This window comes from Mustela lutreola, chromosome 8, assembly GCF_030435805.1.
Source record: "Mustela lutreola isolate mMusLut2 chromosome 8, mMusLut2.pri, whole genome shotgun sequence".
Classification (NCBI taxonomy): domain Eukaryota; kingdom Metazoa; phylum Chordata; class Mammalia; order Carnivora; family Mustelidae; genus Mustela; species Mustela lutreola.
Window position 1 is genome coordinate 142,295,425 of NC_081297.1, and position 26,795 is coordinate 142,322,219.

A 26,795-nucleotide genomic window follows, 5' to 3' on the forward strand; every position below is an offset into this window, starting at 1 on the left:
CTGCATCCCCTCTGCTCCTGAGCTCCTCCTTGGGGCTGCCGGATGGGGACATTCCACTCCCACTAGGTCTCCTCTTGGGTCTCTTGGGGTCCCTGCTCTTCCTTGCCTGTTCCTGCTGGCCTGTGCCACGCCCACCGAGCCCCGTCTGCAGATGCCCAGTCTGCTTGTCCAACCGGTCTTGCCCGCGCTCCTGGGGAATGGTCCCTGAAGGTCCCCATTCTTGGCTCTCTCCAATGCCTTTGGGAGTCTATGCTTCCTGCTGGGGGATCCCTCTGAGCAGAGGGCCAGGAGGTCTCTTTCAGCTTTAAGATTTTGGGCCTGCAAAGGGCTTTGGTATTTTCATCCTTAGGGAAAATCCCACGACTATTTAAGAAGTCGAGGCTCCTGGGTCCTATTTTTGGCAGTGGTCCCACACGTGTATGTGTGGGCCTGGTGCGCACTCGGAGTGGGCCAACCTTGAATCAAAGAGGAAAGCCCCAGGTTGTCCCTCCATGCAGGAGAGTAGCTCCTCGGGGACTAGGATGGACGGCGAGGCCAGGAGATGGGATGAGAGCCTACCACGGGCAGAGGGAGAGGACCCAGCAGAGGGTCTGAGCGCCCTGGGGGACTCCTGGAGGTCCCCTGACAGAGCACGGAGCAGGCCCCCTCGGGAGATCCCAGAAGGTGTCCCAGAGGGAGGCTGGGTGGATCCAGCAGAGCCAGTGGAAGCCCATCCTCTGTGAGTCTGGCCAGAATGTGGGCTGCAGGGGAAAGGGTGTAGGATACCAGCAAAAGAAAGGAGACTGTAAGAACGAATTGAGTTGTTTAAAGATTGAGTATCTTCAGTGTTTTTAAAAAAAAAACTATTTTATTTATTTATTTGACAGAAAGATCACAAGTGGGCAAAGAGGCAGGCAGAGGGGTGGGGGGAGCAAGTTCCCTGCTGAGCAGAGAGCCCGATGCGGGGCTTAATTCCATGGCTTTGGGATCATGACTGGAGCCAAAGGCAGAGGCTTAACCCACTGAGCCACCCAGGCACCCTGAGTATGTTCACTTTTTTTTTTCTTTTAAAGAGTTTATTTATTTATTTGACAGAGAGAAATCACAAATAGATGGAGAGGCAGGCAGAGAGAGAGGAGGAAGCAGGCTCCCTGCTGAGCAGAGAGCCCGATGTGGGACTTGATCCCAGGACCCTGAGATCATGACCTGAGCCGAAGGCAGCGGCTCAACCCACTGAGCCACCCAGGTGCCCCAGTATCTTCACTTTTAAAGTAAAATCTCTCCTCTATGCCAAACATCCCTCAGCAAAGGGCTCTCCATACTCCAGGGAGAGGCCACATCGTCAACCCTCCCGCACCCTTTTGTCCACAGGCAGCTGCTGGACGAGGACACCTTCAACAAGGACTTCCCCAATGATAAATGGCCAAACAGTACCTACCTGTGCTACGAGGTCGAGCATCCCGATCAAGGATCCGGGATTCCTCCGGGCCAGGACAAGGGCGTCCTGCGCAATAAGGTGACCAGTCCAGCCGGACCACAGCTCACTCGGTCTCCCCATCCTGGGATGTTTGCGGTAGAACGTTCTGGACCTGAGCGGGTCTCATCAATATTTCCCCTTCGGTCCTCACAACGGCTACCCCTCAGCCTAGTGTCAGGTGGGGACTGTTTCTGCTGTGGTTTCTGGCTTGGAGCCACACGTCAGAAAGCAGTCACACTGTCCCAGGGACGGGCACCACCTCCTCTTGTCACCGAATGACCCTCCTTCCTCGCCCACCCCAACTGCTGTGCCTCTGAGGGAGGGTTAGGACAGGCGAAAAGGCTTCTGGACAAGGGGTCAGCTTTTTCCCTGGCCCCTGCCTGGGGCAGCTGCCGGCCACAGACCCTGAGATCCGTTGGCTCTCGACGCTCCCCCTGCTCACCAGCGGGTACCCTGGCAGGACCCCTGCCCACTGCTGGAGATCCTGCCCAGGGCACTGCTCCCCACTCCAGCATCGCCCAGGGAGCCCCCCTCGGTCCCCAAGTCCCCATCCCACTCTGCCCAGATCTTTGAGTTTGCGCCGCTGACCTGACTTGCTCCGGGTCCCGGGCTGGCAATCGCTCCCTGGACAGGTTGCACCCATCTCCACAGCTCTGTGAGCCCCGACAATGACTTTCACCCCATGCCCAGGCGCCTGTCGGCTGGGTGCCCCTTCCCCATTCCTCCCTGCAGAGTGAGCCCTTCTGTGTCACCCGTGGGCTCAGCACAGGCTGAGGGCCAGGGCAGAAGCTTGCAGGAGCGCTGGTGCCAAGGTGGGAGTGGGGCTCGGTGGCGGTGGGTGAAGACAGGGCTGGATCCCTGCGTGGAGGAAGCCTCCACTGCCAGGGCACCAGGCCAGGGAACTCGGAGCTCCCCTGGTCCCCCTTTCCCTTTCCGGGGGCTCTTCTGCTGCTGTCTGCACGGCCCCGCTAGGTGAGGGTCCTGAAGCCCCTTCCCTGGGGCACAAACATAGAAACTCCGTGGTCACGCTGACACGTAATGTAACGCAATCTTTTCAAAGTCAAACTTGAGGCAAATCCCATGATAAGTGAAATCTCAAGAATCTGAAGAAGGCCCGGCAGGTAGAGCAGGATGCAGAGCCCGAGCGACAGAGGCAGACGCAAGGTGCTCCGTCGCTCACCGGACCCTGGGAACGTGCCCTAGTGGGCCTGTCAGCCAGTGGGGGGGAGCCTGGAGCCTGGGAACACTGCAGGGAGATCCCATTCGGCTCCTTCTGAGAAAGGCTCCCCCTGCATCTTGTGCCTGAGGCCAGGACCTCCCTGCCTCTCCCTGGTGCCCCCTCCCCCGTGTTCACCACCAATGACAGAAGCCTTTCCTGCCTCTCGTGTGCCCAGAGTGCCCGGTACCCCATGCTCTCCCGCCATGCGGAGTCCTTCCTGCTAGAGCAGATCCAGTCCTGGAAACTGAACCCGGAACACCAGTACCGGGTCACCTGCTTTCTCTCCTGGAGCCCCTGTGCTGATTGTGCCCAGCGTATGGCTGAGTTTCTGGGGGACAATAGCCACGTGAGCCTGAACCTCTATGCCTCCCGCATCTACAGCCTGGGACAGTATGAGCAGGGGCTGCGCACCCTGAAGAGGGCTGGGGCCAGCATCACCATCATGACCGCCAGGGGTCAGTGTGGGCCTCCTGCAGGGCACAGGGGTGGTGGGGGGAGGGTAGGGAGAGGCCTGCGGGGGGCGGGGGTGCTATGGGGGAGGACAAGAGTAGTGTCCCTAGGGGTCCCCCTGTGGGCTGCCTGCAGAGGGGAGGCTAGGGTGCCTAGACAGCAGAGGACAGCAGGGTCACTGAGAAGAGAGAGGTCAGCGCAGGACAGGCGTGTGCAGAAGGGCAGGGGGGAATGGTGGGTGGGCATGCCAGGGAGACTGGGGTTTGCAGGAAGAAGGGAGGCCAGGCTGGCTGAGGTTCCAGCCTGAAGACAGAGTCCCGGGGTTGGGGGGTTCAGGGAGTCCCCCAGAGGGGAGAGAGCAGGGGTGTAGCTAGGAGGGACACAGCCTGTCATTGAGATTCAGACCTGAGGTGGCGCCCAGCCCTCCCTGGAGCATGGCTCATGTCCCTCCCCGGCCCCCCTGCAGAGTTTGAGCACTGCTGGGACACCTTCGTGCTCCACCAGGGAAGAAGCTTCCAGCCCTGGGAGGGTCTGGACAAGGAGAGTCAGAAATTCTCTGAGACCCTGCATCGCATTCTCCAGGTGAGGTGCCTCCCCCCTCCCTGCCACCTCCCCTGCCCTCCTCCCTCCGCTCCACTGCCTGGCCTCCCCCTGCCCCTCTCACAGCCTCCGCTGGGTTACCCGCTCCCTCCTGGGGCCATGCCACCCCTCCTGCCCCCTTGGAGAGATTCCTCTGCTCCCTCACCCCCTGGGGCCCCCTCCCTTCCCCATCTCTGGGGCTGCCAGACCCCTTCTCTGTTGCCCCCGCCCACCTGTCTCACTGCCCGCCTGTGCCATGCAAGTCCCGGGTCTCCTCCCTCAGCAGGAAGCCTGAACGATGGCCTTCAGTCTCGCCAAAGACCACGCAGGGGAGGCCTCTGTGACCAGCAGAATAAAACACTTCCTCCCAAGCCATGCAGACCTGCTCTCCACCGCCCTCCAGATCGATCCACGGCACGGCAACCAGCAAAAGGCCATGAGCCCAAAGAAGTCCTCTTGAAAGAAAAATCTGAGTAGATTTACTTGTCCTGGAAAATCTACCTTAAGTTCAAATATACGGGTTAAGATCATACTCATCGCTGTCAGAAGAGTTTTCCGCATTTAGAGAAGTGACGAATTGATTTCAAATGCAGAGATCTGAACGCCAATGTCAAGGATCTTCTACCAAAGGTTTTCTCTGGAAACGTGTCCCAAGTCCAGAGAGCCACAGGCAGATACCTCTCCCTTCATGGGGGGCCCTTCAGCGGGATCACACCAACTCCCTCTGTTGGGAGAAGAATCTGCTAAGCCTGACTTGCTGGGGGTGGAGGGTTCTAGAAATCAGAAACCGCCCCCCCTGCCAACCAATCCTATTGTCAGGGACACTGATTTGAAATGACAGCCTTGCTGCAAGAGAATAGAAAGAAGGAATCTAAATACTGGGGAGGGACCCGCACACCTGAGGTTTGGGGCAGTGGGAGGTTCTCCAGTCCTCACCCCTGGGCTGCCCTGGGGAGGAAGCCAGAGGGAGGGGCTTCCCTGCTCAGCAGCTGAGCTCTGCCCCTTCCTGACACAGGGCACCTGGGGCAGAGCCCCCTGTTGGGGCCCACACAAGACACACAGCAGGGCAGGACCCCCACAGGCCAGGGTCTCCCTCCCCTTGCTCTCCGTGGCGTCCACACTCCCTGAGAGGAGGCCTGGCCGCTGGTGGGTGTGCACGAGGCCTTCCTGAGGCCCAGAGCAAGTCCGCAGTCCGTCCTCACAGACCCGGCGCCCCGTCAGGGCCCAAAGGGTGTCCTGCCTCCCAGGCTGACTGAAGGGGCTGGGGAGAGTCCTGACTCAGCTGGAGACAAGGGAGGGACGGAGAGGCAGGGAGAGAGCCCGTGGCCCGAGGCGGGGGTGGGGGGGGGTGGGGGGGGTGGGGGTGGGGGGGGGAAGGGGCTCAGGCAGGGAGGGCTGCGCCCCACAGGGAAGGAGCTGGTGGAGCAAAGGGACCAGGGAGAGGGTAGAATGGAGAGGAGGGGCCCAGGGGAGGACAGGACCGAAGCAGCCTAAGGACAGGGCGCTGGGGGAGAGGGGCTGCCCGCCAGGGAGAGCTGCCCCCAGCTGTGGGGCTCGGGGCTCTCTCCCGGACACAGGAGTTGGGGGGCTCAGGCTGCTGTGAGCCCCTGCCCCTGGCCCTGCCCCCCGGCTCCCCTCCCAGCGCCTGTCTTCTCCTGCTGGACTCCTGGGGCCCCAGTGGCAGCCGCCCCCAGACAGCAGCTCCTCTAGCCGGCGTGGCTCAGTCCCGGGGCGGGAGAGAGAGGGAACAGACCGGACAACCTCGGAGCCTGTGCGTCCTTCAGTGGACAAGAGCCATGGCCGTCCCTGGACGGTGGCAGACGGGAGACCCCAGAAACAAGGTTCCCACCGGGGGTTCCTCTGGAGACCCTCTTGTGCTACAGAGGGAACAAGATGGGCCTCCAGGCCTGTCACTAGAGCAGATGCAGAGTGACCGGGTTGAGCGCGGCTGTGTGACTGGTCGTTGTCCAGGGCTCAGGGCAAGGTGTGACACGGTTGTCCCCCGCACACAAGATGATGCTGGTGCAGAACGGAGGGCACGTCTCTGCTCCTGGGGACCCTCAGGCCACAAATCTTCCCTCGCCTGTCCTGCCCCTTCTGGCTCCCAGCTTGAGCAGCCTGGCACGGAGGAGGCCGAGTGCGCGGGCAGCGGGGGGCCTCCCCAGAGCAGAGAGTGGTGAGGACATGAATGCATGCAGTTTGACCAGCATAGCCAAATCTGAGATGCCCTGTTCGAAAGCATAAAGGGGCTCCTTCTGGAAGAGGAAGTTAGACAGGCTCCTACAGGAAGCAATTACTTTCTGGAAAGGAAGCCCACTGGCCCTTTATTTTCACAGACAGAACTTTCCCAAGGACCTAAACCACTCCCCTGTCTAACACTAAGCCCACCGTTAAGATGCTTTCTTATCCTTTACTTAAACCGGGCTTTAAATAGGACCCCACGGGAGCACCCAGTGGCCATGTCCGGACTTGAGAAAGAGACCTAAGACAGCCGACCTAGGACTCCCCTGTTCCCCCTTTCTTGCCCACGGTTAGGTTCTGGAAAACCAGTGACCCCTGACTTCCAGTTCAGTCAGGGAGGGAGACGGGCACAGGCCTGGGAGCGGGGTCAGCCTCTGTCCACGGGGTCCGCTGCCCTGCACTGGAGCCCAGACTGTGTCCACATCTGCCTGCCCCTTTCTGCCCCTGGCCTGTCATACTCGCTGCCCCAAGTCTGAAACCTGTCCCAAAAGGAATGCTCACTCTTCAGATCCTGGGGGGACAGCATCGATATTCAAAAGGACACACGATGTTCTACGTGGGGAGGATCCCCGGTTCACTGGATCCCACAAGTCCCCCACAAGCACGTGTAGCATGGGTCCCAGCATGCAGTGTTCTCAAGGAAGCTGCTGCACTGAGAGTTAGAGGTGGTCGGGCATTGTGGGCAGATGGCCAGAGGAAATCCCCAGGAACTAGATGCCGACACGTCAGTCCACTTGGACAGATGTCCCTGTGACATGCTGCTTGGAGCCCCTCTCCCACTGGAGGCTGAGAGAGGCCCCTGGGGAACCCCCAACCCGCTCCTGGCCCTGCTGCATCTGGAGCACCTGGTAGGGGAGGAGCAGGACCCCCCTCCGCCTGGGAGCAGATCAGCCCCAAACCAGGTCCTGGCCTCTCTTCTGAAACAAAATCCCTGTGACACTGAGCTCACATCACCATGGAGGAAGGCCACCTTCCACATGGGGTCAGCAGCGTCACCCCATTAGACATCCTATGTTGACCACCTAAGCTGCCCCCTAACGGAGAAGGGGTTTGGGTTGGGACCCGTGGGGTCAGAGGCCATGGGCAGGGAGGAAGCCCCAGTGGCCATGTGGACAGAAGATCAGTGACCTGAGGCGCGGGCCCTGGGGACAGTCATCACACATAGGGGGCCTGAGGAAGGCAGGAGGCAGCCCCTGGGTCTCAGGGTGACCGTGTCCCCAACTCCACCAGAGAAAAGCACGAGATGTGCCCTTATGGATCAGCTGAATACAGGGCTGGGCAGCCCAGGGGCCACTGGCAAAGGCCACCAAAACTTCCCAGGCTGTTCCCACTGGTTGGAGACACAGAGAGGAAAAAGCACCACCCTCAACCCCAGAAAGCCCTCTGCACCTTCTTTTGTCCTGCCCACCCCCGGCCTCCAGCAGCCAGATGCCCCTAGAAAACTTTCTCTCTCTCAGACAGGACACGGGTGTCACAAGGCTTACTATGTTACCAGCCATGCAACTGGCCAGTGGTGGCCATGCGGCTTCCCCCAGATGTCTTCCACAGCCAGGCACCAGGCGGGGACAGGCCAAGACACTCCCAACGGGCGGGGAGAAAGTGCAGCTGGCGGGGCCCTTCCCAACCCCATACCTGTCCTCCCAGCATGTGTAACACAGTCGTGCTGGCGGCGTGCGGTGGGCACAGACAACGAGAAAGGGTGCCCTGTCCTGAGTCGTCCCCTCGGCTGCAGGGCCAAGTCCAGATTGCGGGGTCCACGGGCAGACAGAATGGGATCTGTGGGATGGAGAGGTGGGGTCCCGGGTCCTCCCCTGTCTGCCTCAGACTGTGAACTCCTTGAGGGCAGGACACTGCCTGGCCCGGCCTTGCATCCCTGGGTCCCGCCGTGGTGGGTCCCTGAGGCGGGGCTCCTGGGTGCTGTTTAGTGACACTGGAGTTTCACTGGAAGTGGTGCACCAGAATTGCCTTCCCTGTGGGCGGGAATCTCGCCATGTGGAAATGGGGCACACGTGCTTGGAGAACATTCTGGGGTAGCTGGGAGCACACAGGGGCTGCCGGGTCCCATGGGCCATTTCCCGGAGTCCTGGTTCCGAATGTGCCCTGAAGGCCTACGTTCCTAACTTGAGCACAGACACCGCTGCCTGAGGACTTTGCAGCCAGGACCCTACTCGGGTCATCCCCGCAGACAGACAGGGGCTGGAACCCGGTGAGGGGGGTGGCATGGTGGGGTTTGTCTTTCGGGGCTCAGCGGTCACGCAGGGATGCTGGGGAGTGCCCAGCCAGCCCCCAGGGGTGGTGGCCTGTGGTGAGTGTGAGGGCAGGGTCCTGGGGTGGCCTGTGGTGAGTGTGAGGGCAGGGTCCTGGGGTAGGTGACCCTGGAGAGAATTACAGAGTCCCTGTGGGGGCGAGGACGCAGACAGGGGGTTTGTGTGGCAGGGCGGCTTCTGCTCCCTGCAGGGAAGGTACCTGTCTCCTCTCCCACCACAGAGCTCACAGGATGCCGGGAGGACTCAGGCACCCTAGGGAGACCCCCGAGCCCCGGCCTGGCCTGCCCCCAGGTGCAGGAAGGGTCCAGGGATGGGGCGACTTGGGCCCATCCCCCCGCTCCTTCCCATTTGTCCACTCAGTGGCCCTTCCTCCCTTTGGGGGAGATGCTCCTTTCTGTCGGTTTTCCTTCCCCCCAGGCTCCTGCTGCCTCTTTCTAGTCCCTGTGCTCAGTTCCACTGAGCTCTGCTGTCCCTGGTCAGTCACTTGTTCTTGTGTCCCTCCCTGCCTTCCTCGGTATCTCCCTCCCTCTCTCCTTGCCCCCTTCCATCGTTTTTCTCGTGGATCCGTTGCTTCTCTCCATTTGCCCGGAGTGTTTTCTCTTCCTCTCTTCCTCTCTGACCCTGGTTCTTCTCTCCCACGCCAGTTTCTCCGCTTGCCCGTCATGGTGGCCTCTCTCCTTCCCTTGAAGCCTCACCTCTGACTACTAGACATGACTTTTCTTTATCGCTCTTAGATCCAGCATGAATTAAGGCCTTTAGTTTTGTCTTTGACCCTCTGGGACGTTCCTCTCCGAGAAGTCCTGGCATGAGTCGCCTTGCATGACCGTGGCCTGAAAAAGCCCTTCTTTGAGATGCCACCTTGGACCCTGAGCTACATCCCTGGCTCACTGCAGACAGCTGATGCCCTACTGTGCCCCTTTGTCCGGGTGTCGTTCTGGGCTCCTCATTAGAATTCGGAGTACGTCTTTGCATCCTTGCTCTTTTAAAGGAGGAAACAGCATTCTTTGCTCCCTCACACTGATGTCCAGGTGCTACTGGAGTGACAGCCACAGCCCACTTGCCCTCAGATGCCCAGCTCAGTCCATCTTGGGAAATAGCATGCACCTATGGACACCATGGATGGAGGCTCTGTCGCATCCCACTGCCCATTCTGTCCTTGGCTCCGCAACTCTGGTTGCCTTTCAGTTGGGGACCCTAAAAAGAGGACTCCTTAAAATCGTCATGGGGTGTATTACTTACCACCACAACAAAACTCATTAGGAACCCATCCTTGTATATATTTTGAAAAAAAAATTTAATAGGGTTGGCATCTAGTAAAATACCCAAGCATCTTGTAATGGGTTGAGTAAGAAGAAATTCTCTTCTTCCGTGCCTCCTGCCCATGCCGCCCAACCCTTGAGGGGTGACCTGTTTCTCGTGGTTGTAGATCTTCAGTTCTCCCAGCTGCAGAATATTCCATTCAATGAGCACAAGACACTTCCTTTATCAGCTCTGTTGTCATGGGCCCTGGCTGCAGGCAGGAGACTGTGACAGAGCTCAGGAGGCCATAAGGTAAGGGGTGTAAGAGGAACTGAGGCCATCCAAGCTGAGCTTCGCCAGAGCTCTGCTCCTTCCCCAGAATACCCCTCACTGACGCATTCAGTTAGTCTCTTTGATATTTTCCAATCAGATAGGGGCTCTGGTGTTGGTCCTCGTGTATACTCCCTGACTACCAGGGAGGAGTTAAATGTGAGGTCTTTGCTTTAGATTCTTTTCAAGGGAAATCCTATCCACCTTTTTCCTTCTCTTTATTTTGCTAATAGGGGGCTCTACCAGCCTTCTAGTGGCTTCCCTGCTCACTGATAATGTTTCACAGCCTCATTCGAAAAAAAATCTGCAAATCTTCTGAAATTTAGAATAATGTAAGATAGAGATGAAGATGTCCCTCCCTGCCACCACAGCGATTGAGGGAGAGAGATCTTGCTGTGTTATAAAATTAATGCATAGAACTAGTTCAACAAATCTGAAGATTCAAGTCTTACATTCACAGAGCATCAGTCTTGATTTTCTGTGCCATTGTGTGAACACCAGCAGCTGTTACCCAGCAGTATAGAGTAGTGGCGGGAGGAGAGATTCTGGAAGCCAGCTGCCTGAATTCCAATCCTGCCCCTACCACTTACTGGATTATGACATCTGGCAAGTTCCTTAGCCAAATTATAGGCATATAAATTGGAATAATAAGAGAACTTTCACCTAGGTGTTTGTGAGGCTTAAATGAATTTCTTTATATTTATATCTACATGTATTATGAAGAGTACCGGACCTATGATAAACATGATAGGAGGGTTTGCTATTATTACTAAAAATCTGTCTCTGAAAACAACACTAAACATCATCTTGCGAAAGTGTCTTAGATCCATACACTGAAAGCTACAAAACGTTACTAATAAAAAGCAAAGAAGACGTTAAAAAAAACAAACAAAAAAAGGAAAGCTATACCATGTTCATGGCTCAGAAGGCTCTATATTGTTGAATTGTCAATTCTGTAGGTTCCAGGTAATCCCAAATGCATTCTCAGGGTTCTGCCTCCCTGCAGCAGCTCTGATGCATGGACTTGGTCAGGCTGAACTATATTTACCCTAATTCTCCTTACAGTAGTGTTAGATAAGGGTGGGCCACGAGAGAGGTTAGTCTGGCCAATGGAGTGGGACGCTCTGAAGAAGCAGGCTTTCCTAAAAGGCTCCTGTGTTGAGGTGCTGAATTGACTCACCTCTTTAGTGTGAAACCACAGCTGTAACAAACGTCCCCGCATCCTTCTTGGGGTTCTCCCACCCTGGAGCGAGGCGAGTTTGCTAGCTCTGTGGCAAAGGAAGTGTTAAGAAACAAAAAACAAGCACCAAATAGAGTCGGTTGCTCCCCATGACAAGAAGCCACGATTCCATTGCAGGCTCAAACCATCCTAAAAATGTGACCTCTTAACAGTCAATCTGAAATTTTGTAATCAACACTAGTGAAGTCATCTGCTTGATAAAAGCCCTACTTTTATCAAGTCATCCGCTTGATAAAAGCCCTCTTCCACAAAAAGAAGATGTCCGGGCCTGAAACAACCCTTTTTTTGTTTTGCTTGTTCGATACTCTACCTGTGAAAACCCTCAGTGGTACAATGCCTCAGAGCATCTCTACTTGCTAGGGGGGATGAAGCATTTAAAGAAGCCAATTAGATCTTCAAATTTACTCAGTTGAGGTTTGTTTTTAACAGGACCCCACAGGACACCCAGACCACTAAAGTCAGGACCAAGAACAAGGAAATGGGTTTCTGCCCATCCTTTCGAGCTCTACAGCTCATCCTTTAGGTTCTAGTTTGTCTTTGCTCTCTCACACTCTACATCCACCGGCCCATCCCAAAGTGCTTGTCCCATGGGCTTCATGTCTGCTACACACCAGACGTGAAGAGAACACCTTACCGACACTGCTTAACCTGCCCCTACAATGGCATAAAGTCAGAGTCCCGTAAGAAGTCCTTGTGCGTTCCATATGATCTAGCAATCCCACCTCTGGGAATATAGAGCGAGACAGCTCTGTAGAGAGCAAGATGAAGTCGCTTGGGTCAAGCCGTGACTCATGTCAAGCAGTGATGTAGGCAGCCAAAGGCACTGCAGATAAGAACAAATATCCCCGAAACCAGCACAGGTTGACAGCACCCAGCACCGATAACCAACAGACCAAAGGGCAAAGGCTGATTAAACTCCAAAGGAGTTTTAAAACAAACTGTCGTGAACTGTCCATCTCTTCAGATGCAGATCCTTCTACAACTGGCTGCATCGAAAAGGCAACTATGGCCAAAGTCTCTGCCCAATCGATCTCTGAACATAACACAGATCCTCCACTGCTTGACCATAGTAAGCAGCAAGTGCCAAGAGATGACCTGGACTGGATGGAGACCTCATCTCAACTGTGTTCCCGCAGACCGCCTTCGAGTTTGGTTCATTAACTTCTTAACCCTTGTATCTTGTGTGTTGTGTAACCTTGTCTTGTGCTTTGCTTGGTGTGACACGTATGGAGTCAAGTATAAATGCATATGAAATGCCATTGAGTTTTGAATCCTGAACTTGCTTTACAATTACGTTAACCTTGCTTTATGACTGAATAAAGCCTTCATTGCGGAAAGACAACTCGCGTACGCACCTTCGTACTGTGCTTGTGATTTTATATGTATATTACATATAGTACATATAAATTTAAATAATAGCCATATTTATTTATAAACATAGATGGAAAAATCATAATTAAACTGGTAGTAAACAAATACTCAAACCAAGAAAGATTTAAAGAGTATAGGACTTTAACTATACTAAAAAAAAATTATTAAAAAGAAAAGATAAAGAACATGGGGGTTACCATTTTCTTTTCTTTTTGATGATTTTATTTATTTTTATTTGAGAGAGAGAGAGAGAGAAAGAGTGGGGTGGGGGGACAGAGAGAGAGGAAGACTCCCTAGAGCCTGATGCAGAACTCAGTCAGAGCACCCAGGGATCGTGACCTGAGCTGAAGGCAGACACTTAACTGACTGAGCCACTCAGGTGCCCTGGGACTTAAAATGTTCTATTTCCCTCTTAGAAGAATTTCCCTTAAAATGGAAGAATAGAAGAGTCCCCCTTATGATTGGCACTGTTCAACTGTGCTGTTGTCCAAGTCAATGTCCCAGGAGCCACAATAAAGCACAAGGGCTCTCGGGATTGCAAAAGAACAGAAACTACTAGAAATAGTAAGCAAGTTCTCAGTGAGGTAGGTAAATACAACTTCAGTATAGGAAAATTAATAGTGTTCCCAGTTACTAGCAACAGCAAAAATAAAAAGTATGAAGGGAGATGAAGGTTACAATAGCTCCCAAAGGTTTACTGGAGGGGACCTGGGTGGCTCAGTGGGTTGAAGCCTCTGCCTTCGGCTCAGATCATGATCCCAGGGTCCTGGGATCGAGCCCCGCATCTGGGTCTCTGCTCGCAGGGAGCCTGCTTCCTCCCCTCTCTCTCTCTGCCTACCTGAGATCTCTCTCTGTCAAATAAATAAATAAAATCTTAAAAAAAAAAAGGTTTACTAGACGTGAACCTCACAAAATATGTGACACCTTTATGAAAAAGTGCAAGAATCACTGAAAACATAAAAAGAAGACCTATATAAATTGAGGTATATACCATGTTAATGAATAAGACCTCACGGCCACAAAGATGTCTATGTTTTCCCAAATTTCTCTCCCTCTTTTGCTCTCTCTCTTTCTAGCAGAGGCGGGACAGTACCCAAGGGGAAGTACCTCCATGACAGCGTGGAAATGCCCCCTGTCAAGGCTGGGGCTTATAATAAAGGGTAAAGTAACAGCCAAGGGAACCTGCCCAGCCAAAGAGCCCAGGCTGGGGAGGCAGCAGGATGGACCCGGTGCCCATCACTCCTTTGTCAGGATTACCCTCAGGCCAGAGGGGATGGACGCCCACAGTCTCCACCTGAGATACCAGCTCCAGGGACAGCTCCTCTAATTTGCACCTGCTCTGCATCTACTTCCCAGCCAGCAGGGCTTTGCTTCTTTTATTCCCACCAGGGAATCCCCATCCCCCTAGGGACATCCCTGGCCCAGCTACCATCAGTAACATTCTGGGCCTCCCGTGACCTAGCAGGGAACATGACCTCCGATCTCCAGAAATGCAGCCACACAGCCTGGAGATTCAGCTCCCGGTATAAGCCAACACTCACCCCTCATGGGGCAGTGTGACAAGGTCAGCCATCCTGTCCCTGAGCCAACAAAAGGAATCCCATCAGTCACAGCTGTTATGGGCTGAATGTGTGGGTCCCCTAAATTCCTATGTTGAAACCCTACACCGCAGTGTGGTGGTATTTGGAGCAGGGGTGTCTTTGGGGTGATTAGGTTTAGATCATACCATGAAGGTGGGACCCCATGAGGGGATTAGTGTCCTGGGAAGAGGCAGAGAAATTAAAGCTGTCCCTTCTTCTCCTGTGGCTTCCCTCTCCATCTGTCCCTCTCTGACAGATGAAGGCTGAGGGAACTTAGGCAGGGGACCCACTGCAGAATTAGGAGCTCAAAGCACACCCGAGCCCTCCTTGTTGGGGAGTCAGGAGAAAACACCAGAGTCCTAAGACCATATCCACACTCCTTTTCTCTTCCATGCATTCATCAGACAAGTGGAGAGCAGCACCTGGGCCCAGACTTGGCGGCTCAGGGGTGATGAGGTGACTCCACTCCCCAGAGAGCCTGCCTCTCTGGGAGCTGGCCCGAAGGCCTCTTTCCTGCCTTCCCCAGCCGGGCTGTCCCAACCCCTCTGACATCCTACTTTCTCTTTCTCTTCTCTTTGCAATAACGCGGGTCCTGTTGCATGGTGGGGCTCCACCCTGGGGGCAGCTCTGTCTCAGAGAAGGAGAGTTGCTGGGTCTGTGCCCAAGGAAGTGCATCCACCCGAGGGCCCTCCCACCTACCCCACCCCACCCCACCCCCCTAGGCCAAAGCAGGAAGGAGGTGGGGCATCCCCAGCAGTGGCCTGGGAGGTATCAGTTCTGGGAGCTTTCCTAAAGCAAGGCTGGTGAGAGGAATGGACCCCTGGCACCACGACCCAAGGTACCGGCCACCAGTCTCCCTGTCTGCGGCTCTCCCACCCCCTTCGCAGCAGCTCCCCCTTCCTGGTAGCCCCGCCCACGTCTGCCTCTGTCCCTGGCCTCCTCCTCCCGCAGTCCCGCTTCCCTGCTCTCCCTCTCTGAGCTTCTTCTCTGCAGGACCCACTCCTGCCGGGTCCTCACCCTTTTCTGGGGATGCTCCAGAACATGTCCCTCCTGTGCCTCTACCCAGCTGCTTGGTCCTCCAGACCAGCCTCAGGGTCTGAAAGTCTGTGGGTACTGCCCCTCCCAGGCCTTCTTCTGGAAGTTTCTGTGCTCTGTTTAACTAAAGGATGGGCGGAGCAGTGGGTGGATTTAGTTTGAATCACTTTGATGGATTTTTCCAGAATATGTACACCGTTATAAACACGATGGGATCAATAGATTTTGGAGGCAAGGGGTGACGTCACCTGTTGCAGGGCTCTCCCAATCACAGGCAGACACGTAAGTAAATGCAGCTTGTTTTCAACCTACCCCCAGCCCAGCTTCACGCGGCTGGGGGGGAAGATGCCACAGTCAGGAGAAATGCACATCTTTAAATAGAAATGGAGGAAAAGGCACATGGAGGACAGCATCCTGGTGCCACCACTGTCATGGGAGGTCCTTGCTGGAAAGAGCCTACCTGGGGACCCACCACATGCCCATCACTCACTAGCCCTGGGCGGGGCCAGACTACTCCACCTCCGGCCCCTTCTTCCTTCCCTCTACAATTGGGGTGACTCCCTGGGGATCTGAGGAGGACTCTGTGAGTCCAGATATTTAAAGCACTTAGAATAGTAACCTGGATGTCACAAGGTATCCATTAACCTGATACAATTTTTTAAAAAATGCATTGGTTAAAAAATCAGGAAGGAATTGCATTGCAGAATTAGAAAAGCTGTTCTCTGGGGATGTGGGAGTTCCTATTTCTCTTTGCAATTTTTCTAAAGGGTTGGGGAATGCATGAGCAGGAAAATCAGCGTGGCTGGAAGGAGCAGGACGGTCCCTGTCCCTGCTGTCCCTGGCAGTAGCCGTCTCCCCACCCCCTTGCCCCATCAAGCCTGGAAAAGCTGAAGGCAATGCTCAGGACCCCAGAGTGGGGAGCTGGGCTGGGAGCCCCACCCACCTCACCCCCCACTCCCCCAATTCCACCCCCACGCCGCCCTGGGATAACTCCAGGGACAACTCTCTGCATTTTCTTTCTTTTTTTTTTTTTTTTAAGATTTTATTTATTTATCAGAAGGCGGGGGGAGGGGGGGGAAGAGAGCGAGCACTGGCAGACAGAGTGGCAGCAGAGGCAGAAGGAGAAGCAGGCTCCCCGCTGAGCAAGGAGCCCGATGTGGGACTCGATCCCACGATGCTGGGATCATGACCTGAGCCGAAGGCAGCTGCTCAACCAACTGAGCCACCCAGGCATCCCTGCATTTTCTGTTTTCTTTTGCCCCCAGAGACCCGCTGGAGAAGATAAGTCCTGGAACCTTCCTCTTCCACTTCCCAAGCCTGTGCTATGCTTCAGGGCGGAAACTCTGCTACCTCTGTTTCCACGTGGAAGGAGAGGGGGAGGAGGACTCCTGGTATGACCTGGGCGTCTTTCAGAACGAGGTAAGGCCCTTGACAAGCAGGAGCCGAGTCAGCTGGGAAGCTGGGATAGAATGGAATGAGATGTCGCACAGGGGCTCTCCGCGGGGCTTGCTCCTTCCTCCTTCCCCGACATCTTCCTACGCTTTTGGCCCACGAGCTCCTTGCTTGACCCTCCTGGAACTGGAGACAGGATAGGTTTGACTTAGCCCGTGAGCCTTGTTCAGAGTGTCCGCCGGCATCCGTCTCCAAGTCTTCTCATGGAGCTCGGCCTCTAGCAATCTTGGACGAAAGAGCATCCTTAGAATGTCAGGGCCATTGGACACCGGAGCATTTTCTGCCCTAGTGATGGTTCTGCCGGTCGGGTCCTCCCCCGCCGCACCACGCACCCGTCTGGACCCATCTGGACCCGTCTGGACCTCTGGTCCCTCAGGGGAGTGCCCGCACCCCTTGTCTGTCTGCCCGCCCCAGGTCTGCTCCCAGACCTGTTCCCTGGAAGGCTGCCACTGCACCCTGACCAGCTTCAGCAGGTGCTGGAGCCAGGCCACCCCCACCCCCTGCCCTGGCCCCTAACCACCTGTCCCTCCCGAGAGACCTGCCACCACACCACACCCCTGCCCTCTCCTCTCTCCTCACACTGCAGGCTTTTCAAAGCCTCTTTGCAGGAGAGAGCCTTTGTGGGCTGGGTCAGGGGTACCCCAGTACTCGCCCAGAGAAACATCAGGGTCACATATGTCATTTGAGGTCTACTAGTACCAGTGTTCAAGGACTTAAGAGAAATTGATAGGCTTAGTATTGGTAATGCATTGGGAAATAGATCTAAGAGATTATTTCAGGTTATAAATCATCCAAAAATTCCTCACGAGGTCCTTTACATTCATCATTTTTACTGTCATTGGAACGAGACGGGTATTTCCACTTGCCCCACATCTCAATTCAGACAAGCCACGTGTCAAGTGTTCTGGAGACACCTGGGGCTAGAGGCCCCCCCTGCGGGGCAGCATGGCTGTGCGGCCCTCCCCAGCAAACAGCACCCATGGAACCAGCCTGGACCCCAGTGGGCCTGGCCTGGGGCCAGTAGGATGCCTGTAGGATGGATGGATGGATCGATGGTTGGGTGGATGGATGAAGAGTGGATGTTGGAATTGATGACTGATGTGGAAGGAATGGCCCAGTCAAAACTGACAGTGCAGCGAGCGATGGAAAGGAAGGATACATCGATGAACGCCGCGCCCCTGGGCCCCTGCCCGCTCACCCTTCCTCCCACGGCAACCAGCCGGACCCACCGCCCGCTTCGCCAGCCAAGAGGATCCCCTTCTCTTCTCCGCCTCTCCCAGGTCTATCCCCAGGCTCCCTGCCACGCAGAAGCCTGCTTCCTCTCTTGGTTCCGTGACCAGAATCTGCCCCCTGAAGAGCATTACCGTGTCACCTGGTTCTTATCGTGGAGCCCCTGCCCCACCTGCGCAGAGGATGTGATTGAGTTCCTGGAGGAATACAGGAACGTCACGCTGAGCATCTATACCGCCCGCCTCTACTACTTCTGGGACCCAGATTTCCAGGACGGGCTCCACAAGCTGTGGTGTGCAGGGGTCCATCTGGACATCATGTCCTTTGAAGGTGAGAGCTGAAAGAGCTGGGGAGACGGGACTGTGGGAGGGAGTAGGACTCGGGCAGGGGGTGCTGGAGGACTACCATGTCCCTAGGGAGAGTGCGTGGGAGGAGAGCCTGGGAAACTGAGGCAGGACTGGTGGCGCCTGGCAGGGAGGTCACGGGAGGGTCATGAGAAGAAGGCCCCCCGGGGCCCACCTGACAGCCCTCGTCCCTCTTTCCCTCAGATTATGAATACTGTTGGGAAACCTTTGTGGACCACAAGGGGATGCGCTTCCAGAGTTGGGATCTATTAAGAGATAATGATTTGCTGGCCGAAGAGCTTGAGGATATTCTTGGGTGAGGGCGTGCTCAGCCTCCTGGTCTCCCCCTGCCGCTGCCGTTCCTTCTCCTGGGCTCCAGCCGCCTGCCCCTCCCTCCCCAGCCCCTCAGCCTCCCCGCTTCCCTCCTGCACACCATCTCACCGCATTAACCAAATCGTTAATAAACTGAAAGTAATGGGGCATGAGTACGTCTAAGTGTGAAACTCGGAAGCTGTGAGAAGCATCCTTCCTGAGGATGTGACTTCTCAGAGAACCAGGGTCCTTGCTGACGGTGAGCTGCTGGGTGAGGGCGTCTCAGTCTGTCCTCTGTGCTCATGGCAGGGGCGCCCCTGCTGTCGCTCAGCCTGTCCCTGTCTCCCCTTCTCCTAACAATATCAGGCAGACTGGATTCGGAACCATCCTAACGGGCCTCGTTTTAACAACCATCTTTTAAAAATCTGTACCTCAAAAGTTGTGGTGCTCTGAGGCACTAGGGTTGAGACCTTAGCTGATGGATTTGTGGCCACACACGGTTCAGCCCAGACAATGACCGAGGGCCTTTTGGAGCTGAAGGTGTATGGCAAAAGCAGGATCCTTATTCTGCGGATCTATCTCCTGGGTTATGCCCGAGCTGCCCCTGCCTCCCCTGCTTCCCTTGCCAGCCCTCACTTCCCTGGACCCCTCCTCCCCAGCGCCACCACTTCTCTCCAGGTCATCACTGCACCTGCCCTCACTCCCATGTCTCTTGTCCCCTTCCCACATTGCTGCCAGAGGGGAAGCTTCAAGCAGGTTGCAGCCTGGAGACAGCCATGGAAAGTGAGCAAGAAATTAATTATTCAGTTTACACTTAAATAATTTTTTTTTAATGTAGGATGGGGTATAGGAGGACTGAGGTCATCAGAACTTTTCAAAAAAGCAAGATCAAAAGTGGCAGGTGGCCGAGAACCCTGTTGGGGAGACAGGGAAACACGAGCAGTAGAGGTGAGACAGGGACCATCTGGTTCTTTGCCCACAGAGCCAAAGACCCCTGGACACACTGGCAGGGGCGAGGGGGGAGGAGTCGGTGGCAGGGCCCCACATGTTTCTCTCTCTGATCTTGGCCAGCTAGGTGTGAGTTGTTGGTGGCCACAGACCCCTGTCCCTCCCCAAGCCACCCTGTCTGTCCTGCTGCCTGGGGGCTAAAGGCACAACACAGAAGAGCTCAGGATGTCCCCCCCAGTCTGTCCTGCTGCCCACGCAGGAGGCACGTGGGGAGACACCCCTCTTGACTGCCTACAACCTCAAAACAGGCCAAAGTGTCTAGCTCAGAATATCCCCTTCTTCTGGAGAAAAAAAAACAAGCAGAAGGCCAGTCTTAGAGATCTGTGGGGGCTTTCAGGACATTCCCTCCGAAACTGCCACCATCCTGCTCTGGCTCCCCCTGTTCTCTGCCCAGCTCCGATGGCCAGCGAGCATTCAGCCTTCCCCCATGCTTCCTGCTTCTTGGGCCAGAGGAATCTTAACTGTCAATTTGACCAACCCCTGAGTACACAGATCCGATCACTCAGAAAGTCCCGGACCCAGGTCATTCTGGAAGCTTCTTCCAGAAGTTGGAAGCTGGAGACATGAGAACAGATCAGAGTAGAGGGAATGCCATTCCCTCAGACCCTCCATCTCTTTCCTGTGCTCCTATTCCCCCCTCAGGGCAGTCCCACAGCCTGTAGGGCAAAACCAGGTGTGTGTGGTTGGGGGCCACCAGGTGGGAGAAGTTCTCTAGGGACTCTGTGTGTCTGCGGTCTGGACTGTGGGTGACAGGTGGCAGTTCTAGGACCTCTCTAGTATTCAACTTATCCCAGTTGCTCTTTGTTTTTCCATCCGGGGGTCTTGGTGGACATCTGAAAGGCAAGTGGATAGCTTGTAGGACGCACACTTCACGTCCAGGTCCCTGATCCCTGACCTAGGAGGCCTTGTGGGGGCAGCAAGATCCCTCTTCTTGCGCCCCAGCCTCCAATTCCCAGTCCTGGAACATGGAGGAAGTGGGAGGAGCCAGGCCAGTAACCCTGGAAGGAGTCCAGCTCTGTGGTTTGTTTGCTGTGTGGCTCCAGAGAGTAGCTTAACCTCTCTGTGCTGGAACTTCACTGAAGATGTCCGGATAATGATAGGCCCCTCCTAAAGCTTCTGGGGGCTATGGTAGAGGATCTGCTCAACACACCTGCTTTCTCCAGGGTTGGAGATGAAGATCTGACCCATAGACCTCACTTTCCAGATGCCCAGAGTCCTGACAAGATACTGAATGACTTCTAAGGGTAACACAGGGGTCATGAGGAAAGGGCTCCCCCCACTCCTCAGAGAGCCTGCCCCCTCCCGCCGCAGGAGCCAACCTCCTTCCTGATTTCCTCAGCCAGGCTGTCCCAACCCCTCTGACATCCTACTTTCTCTTTCTCTTTGCCAAAACCCGGGTCCTGCTGCACAGTGGGGCCTGTCTCCCCTGGAGGGCAGCTCTGTCTCAGAGAAGGAGAGAAGCTGGGTCGGAGCCCAAGGAAGTGCAGCCACCCGAGGGCCCTCCCACCCCTGAAACCAAAGCAGGAAGGAGGTGGGGCCCCAGGGGAGAGGGGAGGCAGCTGGGCAGCCAGCCAGCCAGCCAGCCAGCCTGGAAGGTCACTCCAGATGGGGGCTTTCCTAAAACAAGGCCAGTGAGAAGAATGGAGCCCTAGTGCCCCAGACAAAGGGCAGGGCCGGGACAAGCCCATCAGGAGAGCCAGCAGCAGAGGTAAGTCCGGAGGAAAGAAGGTGGGTGGAAGCCCAAAGAAACAGTCAAGCCAGGACCTCCCACCCCAGCTTTAGCCGGGCAGGAAAGAGGACTGTTGTGGGAGGACACTCTCAGAGAAGGGGCTTTCCCAAGGCCAAGAGCGCCTTGTGAGAGGGAAATGGAGCTGGAGAGCGCAGGGCCTGGGCCCGAAAGAGGCAAGCCTGCCAAGAAGCCTGGGGCAGGGCTGCAGGGACCAGAAGGGACCTGCTCGCTAGGCTCTCTGCCTCCTTCCGGCTCCCAGCCCGATTTTGCTCCCTCTCTGACACCTCTTCATTCTATCTGTCCCAGGATGCAGGGTCTGTTCCCTGCCTCTGGCCTGTGGGTTAGACCTGGGCAGGTGCCCATCCCCCCGCATCCTGTCTGCCTGGGTGCGGGGGGGGGGGGGGGGGGGGTGGGGTGGGGGTGGTGCTCTTCCCTAGGTGTGACCCCTGGGTCTTCCTAAAACACTTCATTTAAGCTTAGTGATAGACTTCAGATTCAAGGGTGATTGAGACAATCGCTGGAGTCAACGATCAAAGCATATTTATTCATTCTATTTTAACTTGCACAGTTTTGCAAAGAACGCTCTAATTTCTGTAACTGATGGGAACAAGAGTTCATCTGCCTGCTGTTCAGGGAGCCAAGAAAGAAATGCCATGGGGTTTCTGTGCTGAAGAGACAGGCTAGTTGCTGGTGTGGGGCCACCCAGGAGAGCCAGGAGCTCGTGTTGGGAGGTCCTGAACTCCCCAATGGTTTGCAGGTAAAGGCATTGAAGGGCTAAAATTCAGAGTTAGGGGTCCCGGCTCATGAGTTCTTCTGATTGATCAGGGATGAGATAAACTTCAAGGTTGATGAACTTGTCTTTCTGGTACCAACGGTGTGGTTTCACCCAGACTGTGGTCAGCAGCCCTACTCTTTCCGCTGTCCAGGTCTGAAGACCAGCTCAGCAGTTCGTATCAGTGATGCTGGCTTTGTTAGCAGAAGCAGAAACCAAGCACCTGGTAGCTAGGATGACCACTGTAGACCATGTCCGCTGGAGAATGTTCATCATCTTAAGCGAAGCACCCTCTAAATTGCCTTGGGTGTTTTCCCCAGCAATCTTTTTAACGGCAGGGCGACACACCTTTCTGCAGACTTAATTCTGTGGCTGGTTTCATTTCTGCTCTGTGGAGGGAAAAATCATCTCCAAGATAAGAAGATAAATTGTTTTCCATGAAGATGCTACCAAGTGTGAAAAATTAAATTAGTCTTCAAATGCTTCTTACGAGTTGTGTCTATCATCCCTCTATTTTAGCTGTTCAAGGTCAAGCTTCGTGCTATTAAGACAATGCACTTGTCTAAACTTGGAAATATGTCAGCCTTGAGTGTCTGGTTTGCCAGGGACTGGGGAGCTTCCTGGGGCATGGGAAATTCATTGTCAAAACTGGGAAGCCAGGGAGCAGTTGGTTGTCCTAAGTGCCCTATGAGTGGAGGTTTCCGTTCTAAGCTTCATGCTGAGGGCAGCCAGGTGCCCAGAGAGTACCGGTTTCGGGGGAGGTCACTGGCAGGTAATCCAAGGCCACAATCCAGAGATGGCTTTTTCAATGACAGTCACCAAAATGCACCTGAAGCTTTACTGATGAGCGTAAGGGGGAGCAGAGATGGGTTTCCGTTGATGACATTAGTGGCTTTATTAATTAGCATAACAGATGACAGAAATGGTCTTTTTTTTTTTTAAGATCTTATTTATTTATTTGACACAGAGAGAGAGAAATCACAAGTAGGCAGAGAGGCAGGCAGAGAGGTTGGGGGACGCAGGCTCTCTGCTTATTTTTATTTTTATTTTATTTTATTTTTAAGATTTTATTTATTTATCAGAGAGAGAGGGGGGCAGAGAGCAAGCACAGGCAGACAGAGTGGCAGGCGGAGGCAGAGGGAGAAGTAGGCTCCCTGCCGAGCAAGAAGCTGGATGTGGGACTCGATCCCAGGATGCTGGGATCATGACCTGAGCCGAAGGCAGCTGCTTAACCAACTGAGCCACCCAGGCGTCTCTGCTTAGTAGAGAGCCCGATGCGGGACTCGATCCCAGGACCCTGAGATCATGACCTGAACCGAAGGCAGAGGTTTAACCCACTGAGCCACCCAGGTGCCCCCAGAAGTGGTCTTTTGTTGGTAGAATCCATGTTTCAGTGAGTTGGCTGTAAGTATAGGGGAGGCATTTCTGGCCTTGTAGGAGCAGGGTATCCCATAGTCTGTGCCCCAAGGCATGGCACCCTTGGCTTGATTCCTGTGTCTGGTTCCAAGCATCTGTGGTCGCCTGAGCCAGACTCCGCGGTTGGCCAGTTCACATTAGCTTGGAGTGAAGGGTCCAGCGGGCGAATGGGCTGGGGCCCCGTCAAGCTTCCCTCGCTCCTTCGGACTGTTTGGCATCTGCTTGGTCAGTAACCTCCACACTCAGGACGGACGGAGCTCTCATGCACCTCCCCGTGGCGGGCAGGAAGGCTGTAGTTCCGTCCACCTGTTTGTGTCTTTGCTGCGTTGAGAGCATTTATGGCAAAGAATCCCGTGCACACATTACCGTGTGAGCCAGGCCACTGTGCCGCTGATAAACAAACTGCAATGTTCTCTAGAGTATAATCACAACTGGGGGTAAGACAAGCTCTGTGAGTCCTTCAGCCAAAGTCACTGTCACAATACTCCTGAAAGGCTTGGACAAACTTTACTCCACCCGAAAGTTGTTTACTTCACCCGAAAGTTGTTTGCGCCCCAAAGTATTATCAACCGGCTACTTCTGCTTCTGTAAAAGTGCTTGCTCACCGCGTGGGCTAACTGGCTACTTTCGCTTCTGTTTGAATGCTTGCTTAATGGCGCGTGGCGGCTCCCAACACCAATCAGGTATGATTTTTTAAATTTTTTTAAAAAAATTTTTTTAATTTTTAAATTTGTTTGTACCCCACCCAAAACTTGTTTGTACCTGCTTATAAAAACCCTGCACTGACTCTGCATGACACCTCAGCGTCCCCGGCAAAGAGGGCGCAGAGGTCCGGGTTCGAACTCGCAATAAACGACCCTGGCTGTTTGGCTTTGACTCGTGTCTCTGGTGGTCTTCAGTGGAGGGCGTACAACGCGCTCGGCATTACACTCCCTGGTGACAACAGTGTTTCCTGTCCACCAGCCTCTCTACGCTTTGTACAGACAGTCAAGATTGGGACACCCACACCTAAGCAAAGAGCACAGTTAGAAGAAGTACCAGGGCAGCCCATCCCTCCACAAAGAGAGGGCTGTGGCATTGGACATCGGGGTTGAGATGTCCGTGGGACCTGAACAGAGATGTCTGGGGCACAGGACAAATATGGGTGAACCACAGAAGGACCTATGATGTCAAGTTCTTGGTGGGGGTGGCCAGCCAGCCGGAGGTATGTGGCTGCAGTGGCCTCCAGCATGGGCATGGCAGGCCCTGTGGGGCACCCAGGAAGTGGATCCGGGTGTGGCTGGGAGAGCTCACCCTCTTCCTCCTCCCTCCCCACCCCAGGGGCCCTCAGGGGACCCACGGAGTTGGGCTCAGGAAGTGGCAGAGCCTGGACTAACACCCGAAGACACTCTGAGCATCTTTGGTTTTCTTCCTCTCTCGCAGAAGCACAATGAATCCACTACGACGAGAAATATTCTACCATCAGTTTGGCAACCAGCCCCGGGCCCCGAGGCCCTTCCACCGGAGGAAGACCTACCTGTGCTACCAGCTGAAACCACATGAGGGCCACATAAAGCGCCTTCAAAACAAGGTGCGGGCTGGGGGAGGGGCTGTCTGGACAGGGGTGGGCGTTTAGCGGGGTCTTAGGGGTGAATACTGAGGCTTTCCCAGGTCTCTGTCCTGCTTCCTGGGACCTTTCCATGGTTTTCCCATCCCTGGGCCTCCACAGAAGCTGTTCTCTCCAGCAGAACGCTCTTCCTGCCCTCATGGAGAATACAATCTTTTCTTGTCCTCTGGATGTCAGTTCATTCGCTGCTTCTGAGAAGCCAAGCGGTCTTCCAAGGACAGACCGCTCAACCCCACGTCCAAGAACTCCCTCTTAAGAACCTGCCTTTTGTTTTTGCGCCCACCTGCCCACCTGCCCCGTCCTGCCTCCCTCCCATTCTGACCTGCTCCTTGGGAACCGTGTTCCAACATCCCGATGTCCAAAAGGCAGGGTCTGCTGAGCATTTGGGAATTGGGCCGTGGGGTGTCTGTCTGCCAACCCATCTCCTCCCGGGGTAGGGGGTTGGGTCTGATTCAGATCAAGCTGCGGGTGCTTCGGGGGGTGCTGAATTAATGGAGGAGTGAGAGAAGGAAGGTAGGAAGGTTCTTTCCCTGTCCTAGGCAAGTTCACAGGGCAGAGCCCCTTATCCCCAGTGGTGCCCTCACTATGTGACCTCTGGCCTCTGCGTTGTAACCAAACCTCTCTTCTCTCTGTCTGGGACCCTTCCTAGAAAAAGCGCCATGCAGAAATCCGGTTTATTGACCATATCAGGGCACTGCAGCTGGACCGGTCCCAGAGATTTGAAATCACCTGCTACCTGACATGGAGCCCCTGCCCCAGCTGTGCGAAGGAACTGGCTGTGTTTGTCCAAGACCATCCCCACATCCGCCTGCGGCTCTTTGCCTCCCGCCTGTATTTCCACTGGCGCTGGAAGCATCAGGAGGGGCTGAGGCTTCTGCATAGATCCGGGATCTCCGTGGCCGTCATGAGACTCCAGGGTAGGGATAGGGCTGAGCTGTCGGGGATGGAAGGGTTTGCAGCTCCAAGAGGGAAAAGTCACTGGGGCGTGGGGGTGGGGGTGTGCGGCGATGTGTGGCCGGCCTGAAGGGTGGCCCAGCTGAGGCCCAAGCTCTGACACCACCAGGAAAGGCAAAGGAACGAGGGGTCCCTGGAATTGCAAGGCGCACGCTCCCCTGCCCCTGAGGGCTGACTGCCTTCCTGCTTCGTCTCAGAGTTTGAGGACTGTTGGAGCAATTTTGTGGACCACCAGGGCGAGCCTTTCCAGCCCTGGCACAAGCTGGAACAGTACAGTGAAAGCATAACTCGTCGGCTTCGGAGGATCCTTGAGGTGAGAAGCTGTCCCTGCTGCAGGGAACCTGCACCCCCCCCCCCGCCCCGCCACCCCTCTTCCCAGCTTTAAGGTCCCCTTGTCTCTGTCCCCACTGTCCCCCCACAGCTTTCTCTTCTCCCAACACCCTTCCCCGCGCCCCAACAGCGGCTCCCAGTTCCTTCTTTGTCTCCATTTTCTTAGGATCTTGTCCATTCTCTGGTTCCCTCGAGGCCTCCCTGTCCCTCTTTGACCTCCTGCCCCACCACCCCCCCCCCCCGCCTTGGCTTGCTCCCCGCACCGCTGCCTGCCAATGACGCTTCTGTTCTCTTTCTCTCTTAGCACCCCCAGAATAATTTAGAGACTAACTTCAGAAATTTGCACATTTGAGAACCATCAATCCCCTGAGTTCCTGGAGCAACTCAGTGCTTCACAAACTGCTGATTTTAGCAGCAACTTGTGAGTTCCACGGGCACACCTGAGCCTCCCCCGAGTCCGAGTCCGGAAAACCTTCCTTTCCTCCTTCGTTCTTTTGTTTGTTTGTTTGTTTCTTCTTCTTTTTTTTTTTAATAAGTGGGTATGTATTTTTATAACTGAAAAAATAAACGTAATTTTTAAGTCCATAAAAGTTGGGTTCCTTTCTAAAAGGGAAATCAAGACTGATCCCCATAAA

The 26,795-nt window shown here is 55.0% G+C and overlaps 1 protein-coding gene across 1 annotated transcript; it reads left to right on the forward strand.

Moving 5' to 3' along the window:
• Window positions 1–1,413: 1,413 nt before the first annotated feature.
• LOC131839847 (DNA dC->dU-editing enzyme APOBEC-3G-like) lies at window positions 1,414–26,750 on the forward strand. The gene is made up of 12 exons (XM_059187539.1): window positions 1,414–1,495; window positions 2,851–3,130; window positions 3,592–3,707; window positions 14,695–14,810; window positions 16,273–16,426; window positions 17,740–18,019; window positions 18,238–18,350; window positions 23,865–23,953; window positions 24,693–24,840; window positions 25,526–25,793; window positions 26,028–26,143; window positions 26,465–26,750. The coding sequence occupies exons 2-12, from the start codon at window positions 2,866–2,868 to the stop codon at window positions 26,510–26,512; spliced, it is 1,713 nt and encodes a 570-aa protein (XP_059043522.1). The 5' UTR covers window positions 1,414–1,495; window positions 2,851–2,865; the 3' UTR covers window positions 26,513–26,750.
• Window positions 26,751–26,795: the final 45 nt, after the last annotated feature.

Bases quoted from the DNA above. Each gene is read 5' to 3' on its own strand.
- LOC131839847 (XM_059187539.1), top strand. From the start codon at position 2,866: ATGCTCTCCCGCCATGCGGAGTCCTTCCTGCTAGAGCAGATCCAGTCC. The intron at 3,131-3,591 runs GTCAGTGTGGGC...GCCCCCCTGCAG, and splicing joins CACCATCATGACCGCCAGGG to AGTTTGAGCACTGCTGGGAC. The intron at 16,427-17,739 runs GTAAGGCCCTTG...CGCCTCTCCCAG, and splicing joins TGGGCGTCTTTCAGAACGAG to GTCTATCCCCAGGCTCCCTG.